General features: G+C 40.5%; 1 protein-coding gene across 1 annotated transcript in view; it reads right to left on the minus strand.

The window, feature by feature from the left end:
* The window catches only part of NFX1 (nuclear transcription factor, X-box binding 1), a 76,125-nt gene that overhangs the window by 12,355 nt on the left and 49,871 nt on the right, over positions 1 to 13,899 (minus strand). The window contains 4 exon segments of the mRNA XM_033057520.1: positions 7,101 to 7,167; positions 10,951 to 11,049; positions 11,414 to 11,455; positions 13,714 to 13,815. Coding sequence (XP_032913411.1) covers positions 7,101 to 7,167; positions 10,951 to 11,049; positions 11,414 to 11,455; positions 13,714 to 13,815 — 310 coding nt within the window.

Genomic DNA, 13,899 nt, shown 5'->3' on the forward strand with positions numbered 1-13,899 from the left:
TCTTTAACAGGTTGCATCAATTTGGAACAACAAATGCATATAAAGATGTCAGTCGGTGCTTCAGTCTGCTTGCATGGATTCAAGACACTGCATCAACTTTTGCCTTCATGATCACCAATTAAGACGTCTAGGTCTCTGGGTCAACAGAAGGGATTCAAGGGGAAAACAAACTACCTGTAGTAGAATAGGTTTGAGTCAGGGACTTCTAGGGAAATATCAATTTATATAAGTTCCTAAGATTGCAGGCAGTGCATTTAAGTTCACTGAAAGACCAGGATGATATCCCACTTCTCCATCACTTCTGAAAGACTGTAAGAATGGGGTAGGAACCCGATGACTAGAGAAAGGTAATTGTTACAACTATATGCATACATACAAACAAACAAACACACAGAAAGAACCCAAGTACTATTGGCTGATTACCTAAAATTCAAATCTGTTTTTAGATACATGGAAGAGAAAAGTCCCTGAGAACAATCAGTGTGGATTTACAAAAGGTCAGACACCAAAATTAATGTAAAAACCACTGTACGTAATAGAACAAGTCACCTGGGGTACATTGCAGCTGTCCTGAAAACAGAGGGTTAATATCTCTTATACTACAAAATTTAAAATTAGAAATAGCAACTGGACCAGAAACTGGTCAACCATTTCCATAAGTCTTCAGGGAAATCACATGCTTTCATTATGTTTACTTTGCAATTACAGTAATTTCCCGACTATAAGGCGCACCCTTTAGACTAAAATTTTGGTCCGAACCCAGAAGTGCATCTTGCAGTCCAGTGCACCTTATATATGGACAAAGTTGCGAAATTTGCCAACCCAGAAGCATGAGCCGTGAGTCGACCCACGATGGGGGGTGGCGCCACGGAAGCACCGAGCCGCGAGGGGAGGTGGGAGCGGGCAGCCGTGGTCGGTAGGAGCACGCGGGATGGGTGGGACAAGGCAGCCGTGGGCAGCCCCTGGCCAGAAGGAGTCACGAAGGGAGGGAGGGAGCGGGCAGCCCCACGCCATCCCAAGCTGCGGGCAGCCCCACACCGCCCCAAACCGCCGTAAGCCACAGCAGCCCCAAGCCACCCTGAACTGCAGCAACCCCGAGGTGTGAGCCGTGGCCACCCCAAACCGTGGCAGCCGCGAGCAACGGCCACTCTGAGCCGCGCCTCGCCCGCCGAGGGCGGGCGGGAGTGCTGGGGCCCAGCACGGGTGAGGATGCTTGGGGCTGCGTTTTAAAGGCTACACCAATCTGTGAAAAATGTTTGCAAATTGAGCACCGGGCAGTAAACTCCACGATCGCGGGATTTCCATTACTAATTCGTTACTTTGTTGCGTGCGGTGCGGATCCTCACTGCAAAAAAAATGGTGCGCCTTATAGTCTGGGTGCACCTTATATATGGGACAAAGTTCGAAATTTTTGCCAAGTCCCCGAGGTACGCCTTATAATCCGATGCGGCCTTATAGTGCTGAAATTACTGTAACAGTAATAAACCTCCCAGCTATATAGCACTTCCAGCATAGATACAAGAATTTGAAGAACTCTTAGATTCTGTACCTATTTATGATGACTAGTATGCTTGCTTTAAAAAAAGTGGTGATGGTTCCATGCTGTAAAAAACATCACAATTCTTGTCATTATGAAGACAGGAGCTGGATATACATGTCCTCTGTCTTTTCCTGTTTACATCTATCAACTATGAAAACCTCTGCTATGGTAGATAGAATACATACTGGTAAGTGCAGGGCAAGAGATGTTTATGAGGCAAGCAAAATCATATATGATAGACAGAGCTGAATCATATTAATGCTAAAACCTTTCAGTATCAAAATCTTTTATATTATTCCTTTATCCAGTTAAACGGAAGTGGGCATCTCCAAAGGTAAAATGCAGAAAAAATCAAAAAGCAGAAGCAAAATGTGTAAGCTTAAGTAAGAGTAATCAGTATGAAAGATACAGTACTGATACAGGTAGAGCTACATAATGCTTGATAGATTAGCATGCAAAACACTTTTAATGCAAGTAAAGTTCTACATCTAGAAACAAAGAAAACAAGCCACATACTTAGAGAAATTTAGGAATCATAATAAACAAACAACCAAATACAGACTTAGGCATAAAGAAGACTTGAGGATCACGGCAGAACAACAACTAAAATCAATCTCCCTGCACAATGACATGTCACATACACTAATTCAGTCTTTAGCTACATCAACCTGTGGGCTGCAAGATGAAACCTGACTCTCACAAGAGAGAAAAGAAAGCCTCCGAGTCTTTCACAGAAACAAAAAGAAAAGTTATGCAAGAAGAATTGAGTACAAGGACAAGTTAACTTTACAGTGCATGGGAAATACTCGCTTTTACACCCTCTATGCCATAATTTCGAAGGAAAAGCGAGTTGGAGCATGGCCTCCATACATACTGTCTCTTTAACTTCAAGACAGGGTAGGAGAACATAGAAACTACAGGCTAGTCAGCCTCAATCCTTGGGAAATCTCCTCCCTTTTGAAATACAACTTGATTTCTCGGAGCTTTCTGTGAACTCCTCATACCTTTATGGAATAGCAATTCCCTACAGCCTGATGGGTAGGATGGTATAGAACTGATCCATGAGATACTCAATGTCATGTGGCCCTAAATGGTTCATCCCGATCATGATAAAAGTTGGGTATACTTAGTCATTCCCCCCTTAGGTCAGACAGGGAAAAGACTGAGACGCAGTTTGTTTTCATCTTTTCCTTCTCTTCTGCAAAGTAGATGCTCCATAACAGACACTATTTGCCTGCTTTGCAGGATCATTATCTAACAAATAACTGATTTGCACTGAAAATTAAAGCACTGGCAATGCTCTTGAGCCCTCTGGTACTCTTGTTCTGGCATATTTCATGTTGCAATTCAAATGCAAATTCAAGACCTATGGTTGTCCCTTTTTAAATAAAATTACATCTCTTGGTTTTATATTAGAATAAGCATATATTTGGTATATGCAATTACATATAGAAAGATATATGTGTACACATTTGTGTACATGTGTGTGTATGATAAAGGTAATGCATAAAGGATATGTAAAATAGGATAACCACAGGCAACACAATACTAGGCAAGTGTGAAACAAACAATATAGATAACAAACAACTATCCCATGCATCTACTTCCAAGTGTCTGACATTAGAGGGACCTGAGTATAATTAGCATAATCTGCAACCCAATGAACAAGAAAATGAGCACAGGGGGCAAGGGACAAATGAAATAGGAACTCCTGTTAATACTCAGACAGTAAATACACAGGAGACTCAAGAACTGTCAGGCCACTTGGATGAACATAAATTGTAAGAGTAAGTAGAAATTGCTCCAGAAAGGCCAAGGCCCATCTGGAATTACAGTAATTTCACAACTATAAGGCGCACCCTTTTGACTAAAATTTTCCCTCGAACCCGGAAGTGCGCCTTATAGTCCAGTGCGCCTTATATATCTACAAAGTTGCGCATTTTGCCAACTCCCAGGGGGTGCGCCTTATAGTCTGGTGCGCCTTATGGTCATGAAATTACTGTACATCTGGCCACTTATGACAAGGACAGAAATAAGGGCTTCAAATACATAAACAGTAACAAAAGGAAAACTAATGTGGACCTATTACCAAACAGAGGGGAGTCTCTAGTACACTAGAGAGAAGATGAAGTATGTGAACACCTTCTTTGCATCAGTCTTCAGTGACAAGCCCTGAAGAATCTCTGACTCAGGAGACAGGGTAAAGGAATGTTGAAAGGAAGAGTTTCTGTTAGTCAAGGACTGGAGTTAGAGAACACCTAGGCAAATTTGACATCCACAAATCCATGGGCCCTGATGGGATGCATCCATGAGTGCTGAGAGACATCATAGTGAGGCTGCTTATGATCATCTTTGAAGGTCATGGTGGTCAGCAGAAGTGCATGAAAACTGAAAGAAAGCAAACATCCACCCAGTGAAGTCTTGCTCTTTCTTAAAGGGCAAGAAGGACTCTGTGGAACCAAAGGCCGGTCAGTCATTCATGGTTTGACCCTGGTCAAACGCCAGGCACCCATGAAAAGCCAGTCACTCACCCTCCCCTGCTACAGCTGGGCAGAGGAGAGAAAATTTAACAAAGGGTCCAGAAGAAAACACTCCAAGGGCAAAACAGACTCAACTTCAGAGACAGAAAGTGAATTTATTACTAACAAAATCAGAGCAGGATAATAAGAATAAATAGATGGGTTCAAGGCTTTTTTGCCCAGCCACTCCCTCTTTCTTACCAACAGCCCAGGGAGACAGGGTGAGGGGTTTTGGCCAATTCATCACCCAAGCTTTTCTTCCGCTTAGCTCAGGGAGAGAAGTTGTTCCCTTATGGAACTGTGGAGTCCCTTTCCACGGAAGACAGGTCTCCATTAACTTCTCCAGCATGGCTCCAATCTCACAGAACTGCTGCAATGTAAATTCCTCCCACAGGCAAACAGTTCTTCCAAAATTGAGGTCACTCTTCCAGAGGGTGCAGTCCTCCAAGGACAGGCTGCTCCAGCCTAGCAGCAGGGATCCCTCTCTCCACCAGGTCTCCCATTGGATCACAGCCTCCTCCAAGCATCCATCTGCTCTGGCACGGGCACCTCCCACACGGGTTGCAGATGGATCTTTGTATCCCACATGGGACTCCAGGGGCTGCAGGGCTGCCTGCTTCACTATGGTCATCACCACGGCCTGCAGAGGAATCCCAGCTCTGGCACCTGGAGCACCTCCTGCTCCTCCTAGTGTCTCCATGCTGTTTCTTGAACAAGCTGTCACCTCCTCCTCTTCTCTAGTTGGAATCAACACTGTGCCACCACCTTTGTTTTGATTTTTCCTTAAATATGTTATCACAGACATGTCACCATCATTTCTAATTGGTTCAGCCTTGGTCAGTGGCATGTCCATCCTCAGAACCATCAAAGATTGGCTCTGCTGGACATAGTGCAAGCTTCTAGGAGCTTCTCACAGAAGCCAACTCTGTGGCTCCCCACCGCTACCAAAAACCAGGCCATGCAAAACCAACACACAGTCACATCAATGTCTGGAGAGGTGATAGGAATGGTTCACCCTCAAGGTCACTGTGGGATGGCATGAAGGCGATCAGAGTTAGTCATTATGGATTCATCAAAGGGAAATCATGTTTAACCAATCTGACTGTAAGACAAAACCATTATCTATCCCCTAGACAGATAAGGTGAGAGCACTGAATACTGTCTACCTGGACTTCAGGAAGATTTTTGACACTGTGTCCTTTGACATCCTCATAGGTTAACGCAGGAAGTGCAGCCTGGATGACTGGACAGTGAGGTGCACTGAGAACTGGTTGAACAGCAGATCTCAGAGTTGTGATCAGTGGCAGAGAGTCAAGTTGGAGTCTGGTAACTAGTGGTGCTACCCAGTGGTCAGTACTGACTCTAGCATTCTTTTAACTTATTCATCAATGACTTGGATGAAAGGGCACATATCTCCTCACCAAGTTCACTGATGACCCAAAGCTCGGAGGAGAGGCCAACACACCAACACTGTGCAGCCCTTCAAAAGAACCTCAACAGGTGGAAGGGATGGGCAGAGAGGAACCTTCTGAAAAGGCAACTACAGAAACCTGCACTTAGGGAAGAGGAACCTCATGCACCAGTACAGGGTGACCTGCTGGAATGCAGATCTTCAGACAAGGATCTGAATGTGCTGGTAGGCAACAAGTTGTCATGAGACAGCATTGTGCCCTTGTGGCACAAGACTAATGACATGGTACACTAGGAAGACTGTGACCAGGAGATCATGAGAGGTGATCCTGCTCCTCTACTCAGCCCTCATGAGGCCTCACCTGGAATTCTGTATCCAGTACTGGGCTCCTCAGTACAAGAGAGGAATGGAGCTCCTGAAGCAAGTCCAGCAGAGGGCTTAAAAAGATGACAGGTGACTGGATCATCTCACAAGGATAGGCTGAGAGAGTTGGGCCTATTGTGCCTCAAGAAGAGATGACAAACAGGATTTCATTTATTATTATTTCTTTTGTCAATAAGTGTCTGAAGATAGTGTGTCAGGAGGATGGAACCAGGCAACTTAGTAGCTGGCCACTTAATAGTGCCAACCAAGAGGAAAAGAGACATTCGGTAGAAACCGAGGCACAGGAAGTTCCACATGAACACGAGAAAGAACTTCTTTACTCTGCAGGTAACTGAGGACTGAAACAGAGAGGTCGTGGAGTCTCTCTCACTGGAGATATTACAGGTCTGGATGAAATCCCATGCAATGTGCTCTAGGATGACCCTGCTTGAGCTGGGAGCTTGGAATGGATGATCCCACTGGGGCCCCTTTGATAACCAGACACATACTAACTCATTTTATTCTTTCATTCTAATGATGAAAACAATGAGCAAGAATATTAGACAAATGGACAAGCACCAAGACTGTTTAAGAAACATCATCCATGATTTTTTGGAAGGAATAAAGTTAAATAAGTGTCCTCAGGGCTAGGGGTGTCAAAATTATGCTTTTTACGGAAGATTAGCTCCTTCTTGAGCTAAGGGCAATTGAGGATATTATAGTTTGCATGGTCCTTTGAACCACATATACTGGGTCCTTTATGGAGCAGCAGCAAGCTAACCTGAAAGTGGTATCACTGAAAAACCTATGATTGTGTCTACGGTATCAGCCTCTCTAAGTATACTGGACTCTCTCAAACACTGTGGCAGAATCCACGTTTTCTTAGAGAAGAAAATAATAAATAAAATAACTCATGCACTGGCAAATATAGGAAGGTATCAAAAAATCCGTGAGTAAGTTCCACTACAGGGATCAGAAGTACCTAGGCTTTCCTTCTAAAAGTCTGAATGTTTAAACATCATCTTTGAGAATATTTTATTAATGGAGATCAAAAATTGATGATAATCCATTGATGCATTAAAGCCTAGCACTGCCCAAATCCTTAAAACAGGTTTGGCACCAAAGTGATCCTGAACTACTAGGTCTCCCAAAAATTTTGTTCAATTTACAATAAACTGTGTACTATATTGGAGCTTAAGCAGATCTAATGTCAACTCATAACTATGAGTATTAATAATGATAAGTAATATCAAACTTGTATACTGACCTTATTCACAGCTTCCACAAGCATTCTCATTTCCTTCTCAATGTCACTGACAAATTTTATATCCTTCCTGCAAGAACAGCATTCTAGGTTACCAAGGCAAGAGAGTGTACAAAGATAAAATATCTTCATATTTTTCAACAAGAATAAAATTAAATAACACAAGTGACTGAAGTAGAAGCTTCATTCACAGTAAAAGACTATTAGTGTGTCATCACTATTACAAAAATAATTATTTCCTCTTCAACAATTGGAACCAAGAATAAAATTCTATGACATGGTTTTACTGTCTGACAATACAATTCTACACTTTCAAATGAACAATGCAGATTTTAAAGTTGCCATTTTGGTGTTTTTAAATTACTTGTCATTAATTTACTTAATTACAATATATGATGTGACACAAAAATGGGGTAGGGTAAACAAAGTGGAGATCTTTTCCAAGACAAAGTTGACTGATTTTGGTCTCCAACTCACATAGCATAACAAATTATTAAAAATGCAAGAAGCAGCATAAGTTACTTGCAAGCAAACAAAACATTCTTGATGTAAGATACTAGCAATTTGTTTGAAGTATTTTTTTGTAATTAGTTTCATCATAGTGCTTCAAAGTCTTTGACTTAAGAGCGAACTTTGTGCTCTGTTCGTAAATAAGCAGGTAAACAGTAATTTCATGATTATAAGCTGCACTATTTCACGATTATAAGCTGCATTATTTTGACTAAAATTTTGCTCCCAAACTGGAATGTGGCTTACATTCAGGAGTGGTCAATATATGAACAAATTTTGGAAATTTCCCAACCTGGAAGTCCAAGCAAGCAGCAGCCCCGAGCCAAGCCGGAGCCTACCCGGTCCCAGGCGGCAGGGCAGTGGTGGCGCAGCGGCAGCACTGCCCGGCCCCAGGAGGCATGGCGATGCTGCCCGGCCTCGGGGTGGGGGAGCGCGCGAGGCAGTGGTCGGGCATGCTATACCCCGGCTTCCTGATGACAGCGGCTGGGCACGCTGCTCTCCCTCTTCCCGGTGGCTCCAGCCGGGGACACCCCTCTCCCGCTTCCCAGTGGCAGCGGCAAGCGGAGCCAGGGCTGCTCCCTGGTGGCCGCCCCAAGCAGAGCCGAGCCAATAAACCCCATGATCACGCAATTCTGTTACTAATTGGCAACTTTGTGAAAGTTGTACGCAGATCCTTGCTGCAAACGAAAGTGCAGCTAATAATCCAGTGCAACTTATATACGGACAAAGAACGAAAAGTTGCCTACACCCCGACGTGCGGCTTATAATCGTGAAATTACTGTAACTTTAAAAGTAAGGCTGCTATTTGTTAAGCCATCATCCCCACAGGTAAAAAAGGCTACTCAAAGATTTCATATCTCAAAGCTGGTTAGTAGTAAATAATTCTTCAAAAATCAGGCACTATTCCATATCCACACAGTATCACTTTGTGAATGTTGTCATAATTTAACCAATCAAGAAGTGCCTACCAAAGCAAGCACAACTATCTTTGGTACATGACCTAGCAAAGTTCTGGATGCTGAGGTGAATGTATCATCAAAAGACCATACAAATGGTCTTAAACAAATGTGGAAAACGACAACATTGAATAGCTCAATGGACTCAGCCCATCACTAATAAACAAACCTTGCAGATTTAGCAAGAGCACACAGATATGTCACGTAGCTATGAGAATTCCTTGGTCTTCAGTAGATAGAAGTGTAACACTGGGAGAATTTGAGAAAGGACCTGAACTGGGTAGAGTTAAAAAGAAAGGGACCTCCAGACACCTATGGTGTGAAATACAGAGTCAGCTCATGTGGTATGAGGCTTTGGAAAAAATACTACAGCAATAATTTCAAGTTAAAAAAACCTCCAATTCCCAAACAAAAAAAACCCAACTCAACCACAAAAAACCCAACCAGACCATGATACCTTCAGGATTCAGAGGGTTAAAAAGCACATACTACACAGTATGCCAGCTATTAACACCCAAATTTCAAGGTGAAGTGATCATGGTAGGTAAAAAAAAAATGTATCAACAATCCAATGAGAGGGTCCGCAGGCATCTGATATATAATATTTAAATGCATACTAAGGAACCAGCTAACACCCTGGGAGATACATTAAAAAAAAGAAAAAAAAAAGCCCTTCACGAGCCTATAAAACAAGAGATTTTCATAGTCCATATTGTGGGGTTTGTATTGTCACAGTCAGTGACAAAATAAGAAAATTCTCTTCTGTGTAGCTCCAGGTGGTTAGATACTCCAGATGTGCTCTTTCTCCAGTAGTTTTAATTCATCAAATAGCAGCCTCAACATCATCAATGTCAACTGGACATTGATACTTGTGCTGGTCTATCCTCCAATTTCATGTCAACAGATTAACTCGAGCATTTTCTTACTCTCTGTGTGTATTTCTGGAGCTTCTTAGAAAGGTCAGTGCTGAGGTGTCCAGCCAATGGATCTGTACCCCCTGATCTGTGCTCAGTTGGTAGCCATTTCCATACTACAAGATGGCAGCATGCTACCCTTGGCAGCAGAGTATCTCCTCATGTAAAGCTACATGGTGGGGAGACTTCTTTTGACTCCTTTTCAGATCCTGACACATTAGCAAGATGAGCATGCAGCAGCATTACCACACTATTCCTGGTGTCCCCTTCTCCTGTCACTGTCCTACAAAGGAGACATATTATCTTGGCATGCTATTACTTGCTTATCTTCTTCCTGTTACCTGGAGTTATATCGCATTTTGGGAGCTTTAAGGTTCTGTAATTAAAGATTTTCACCTTCTTATTGTACTGAAAGTGTGTGCTGTGTTTTCTGAAAAAGATGAAGCAAAACACATTCTACACACAACTAAGAGAATAGTCCTTATAAAATAGTCCTTTTAAATGCAAATACTTATAAAACAGTAGCTCCACAATGAAAACATTCAGCTCCTATCTTGCAGTAGGCTCATCAGTTGGAAGTAAAGAAGACATAATTTACTCTTAAATTCTGAATGGCTGCTTATCTAAAATTTTCACTTAACATATCAGCAAATCAAATAAAGGTTTTTGAAGTAGCAAACACCCTTACAAAACCACGAGATTTATGAAGCATTAGAAAACTGGAGCAAGAACAAAACATACTAAACTGTTTTAAAAAACTTAGACCTGGTAAAAATTAATGTCATGCCTACAAACACATACAAGAGTAAAAACTCTCAAATGACACATCATCTAAACATCTTTTAAAAAATGTGTCTGAATCCTCCTGTCATTCCAGATTGCAAAGTATTTATTGGTGTGATACTTTTGATATTACCTTGATTTCCCATTGCCTCATTTTAGGATGTTTCAGTCTAGTAACCCTCTACGCAGCCACATTGGCATAGGCTTTGCTCTGCATCCAACCTTTTATTAATTCAATTTCTTTATTTTTAAAATAAAAGCAGTAAGGCAAAAAAATAAATGCAACTGCTGGAAAGAACAGGCAGCTATGAGAGCATATTACGTTATTTAGCCATCACTCTTGTCTTTTGTTTTGAAATGTCTATAAGGAGCACTGGTGTGGAAGTTGGCTCTGAGTAAAAGCAGTAGAAAAGCGAGAAGTACGGGTACTGATTCCCAGTGAGAATAGTGTAAAATGATGCTGCCATCTAAATCTGGTCCAATTACAGAAAAAAGCAACCTGTCAGGCACTTTTCAATTTTCAGGTTCTCATTTGGGAGGTCTTGAGAAGTGCACATCAACTCCTTTCCCTCAACTGTCATCTACGGCCAAGGCAGCTATTTTTAGAAGAGAAAACAGAACTGTTCTGCACTTCCCATCTTGCTCTTAACACCGCTGACTTATGACACCCGCCATCATTAAAACACATACCTTGCATCTTCTTTTAAAAGGTCACTGTACTTTGGTCCAGAAGAACGGATATTAAAAGGATCAGAATTATCATCTATTTCAAGAGCTTCAGCAAGGCGCCTAAATTTGAGGGTAAGAGGAAAAAAAATCCCAAAATATAACAATATAAGCAAGCAAACAAACAAAAAACCCATAGCAATCCCTCCAACCTCCCACATATGTCATTGAACAATAAAGTTACAGGTTACTAATACAAACGAACAGTTTGTAAAAGATATGGTGTCTGCATTTGAAACTACTAATTTAGAACTAGAATACTCTAGCAAGATTTCTGATCACTCAATATAGATCTTTATAACAGGAACGATCTCCACATTTATCTGTTCTCTAGGTCATGCAGAAAAACACTTCTTCTCCACATAGCATTAACTTTCCAAACCTAGACTACGTCTGTTAAAAAAAAGTAAGCCAGTTAATTTCCCACCTGTTCCTCTGAAGAGCTAAGCATTCTTCGTCACATTGCAACCTGAATTATGAAAGAAAAATACAATTAGAATCACTGCTGCTACTCATACTTTTCAAGCTGTAGCTTGTTGGTGTCATATTACCACAGTCTAAAGGAGTTACAAGAGTGTATCACAATATTTTACTGTATTGGAAGAGACAGAGCTAAAAATAAACAAGCAAGCGAGCAACAAAGATCTTTGAGCACCCAATCCCTTCTCTAGGTTTTGAACAGGAGCAGCAATAACCAAAGTTGTATAGGAACTTAGAAAAAAAGCTTCTGAACTAATGTCATACTGATAAATTTTATCATTTGAGAGAAGAATGAAGTTGATAGCAGCACTGAGGAGTTGCTAAGAAGGACTGGAAATCAGCAATAGAAGATGTCAGTCCTACAAATCAGAAAAAATAATCAGTCAGGAAAAAGAGGAAAGTCAGACATGTCTATAGAGGATTATGGTGAACCATAAACATCGGTATTTCAACTGAACCCCTAATTTCTAGTGTCAGCAGAGTTATGAACTTCAGTTGTCTGTCTAATCTTTGAAAGGTATTTCATAATTTTATTTTGAGATATTAAAATGTTGGAGGAGAATCAGGAGTTCCCCAGAATTTCAGTGGCAGTTACAAACTTCTTCCCCCAGACTAAGTTAATTAATTAACATAAAAAAAACCATTAAATTAAATTAAATTTTAATTACATTTAAAAAAATTAACGCAAAACAAAACTACAGGGGAAACTGGTTCAAACTGGTTTATTCAGTAGCATGTACTATCTTTGGAAACATAGTTCCAGGATCCAGAACTTCTGATGACTTTCTTGAAGAAGACAGAAGAGAGCTTACATATCTGCACTCTTAAGATCAACCTGGTACTGTTTAAAGTCCTTCACTTGAAGAATTATTTTCTCCTCCACTAAAAGAGGAATGTAGTCAATTTAGAGAAGTTGCTCTAGGTTTGATCAAATTTGTTGAGAAAAGTCCCAAGCTCTAATAAGAAATCTAAGCTAAGTATAAAACGTCTACAAACAGAACAAGAGAGTGAAACAAAGAAGAAAATCTCCACAGCTTGCAGAAAACATTCTGTTATTGTAAGTGAATTAAGCAGATTTATACACTACATTGAAAATACTGAAGTTTAACAATAAACTACAAGTTTCAGACTAACAATTTTATGTACCACCATTTCTTTTCCCCTTCTCTCAGTATTCAGTAAACAAAAAAGAGAGAAGGGATTTTATTTCTTCTGACAGTCCTTGAATAAAGGCTACCTATCACAGTTCAGATATCATATTAGGAAAGACTTGTACAGAAAAAAAGTAATCTCTACTAATTTCAACTGTTCAAGAAAAGGGCAGTGTCTGTCCACACAAAAAGAGATGTATTAGTGACTACAACAAAACAGCAAACGTTCTTAAGTATGCTGGCACTAGCTTCTGATACAGGAAGTCATGAAGCAACTATATGAGAAATATTCTTTTGCCTTTACACAATGTAAAGGAACATTAGATTTTAACACACATAATAGACTTTGAAATAATCAAATTCAATATAAAAAAAGAAGACATGGTAATAGAAATAAACTAAAACTAGAGATTAGGAACTTCAAAGGCAAAACCTTCAGTAAGTCAAGGTTCTGACAGAAGGATGTTGGAGAAAGTTGACAACTTCATCAAGAAATTATATGAAAATTAAAAGGACAAGCTATTTCAATCCTGAAGAACATCAGGAAAACTTGTCACAAAATTAACATCAGGTTTGTGCTGCCAGCCAGAGTGTCAATACCAAAGCACCAATCAAAATGAAGTACAAATGTGAAAAATTCTAAAATGGGTAACACAAAAATATTGGAAATAGTAAGACGATGACTAGGAGAAAATATGGCCTATCAATTATCCAGAAAGGAACAGTGGATGGCTGAAACAGAAGATAAACTCTGTTGTTCTGTCTAGAAATCAGAAAAAAATGCAGAGGAACTCCAATGAGTTGGCTGAGTAGAAAAAACTCTGAAACCACAGTTATATTGTTCCACACTTAATTAGTAACAACCAATTCTACAATGACAGAGAACTCATTCTACATGAAAGCAAAATCATTAACTGCCATGGAACTGCAAAATACTTTTAGCAGTACTGATGAAATAGAGACATATTGCACAGGAAGACTGTAAGTCTTCCTATTACAGCTGGCATTTTCATTACCATATTAATATATTTTGCATGTCACCTATGTTTCAGGTACATACAAAGCTTCAAATATGTTAGCACATGTATCTCCTTACCTGGCCTGCTTCATTTCTTTTTTCGTAATAAGCCTACTGATTTCCACTGAATCCCCAAGCTGTAGATCTGTTAGCTTAGTTGCTATAGATATCGCAGCTATTCTGAAAAAGAGTGTAGTGTATTTCATTTGAGGCAACACAAACTTCTGAAAAGGTATATAAGGGTGCAGATTTAACCTCTAGGTA

Source organism: Catharus ustulatus, chromosome 1, assembly GCF_009819885.2.
Source record: "Catharus ustulatus isolate bCatUst1 chromosome 1, bCatUst1.pri.v2, whole genome shotgun sequence".
NCBI lineage: Eukaryota > Metazoa > Chordata > Aves > Passeriformes > Turdidae > Catharus > Catharus ustulatus.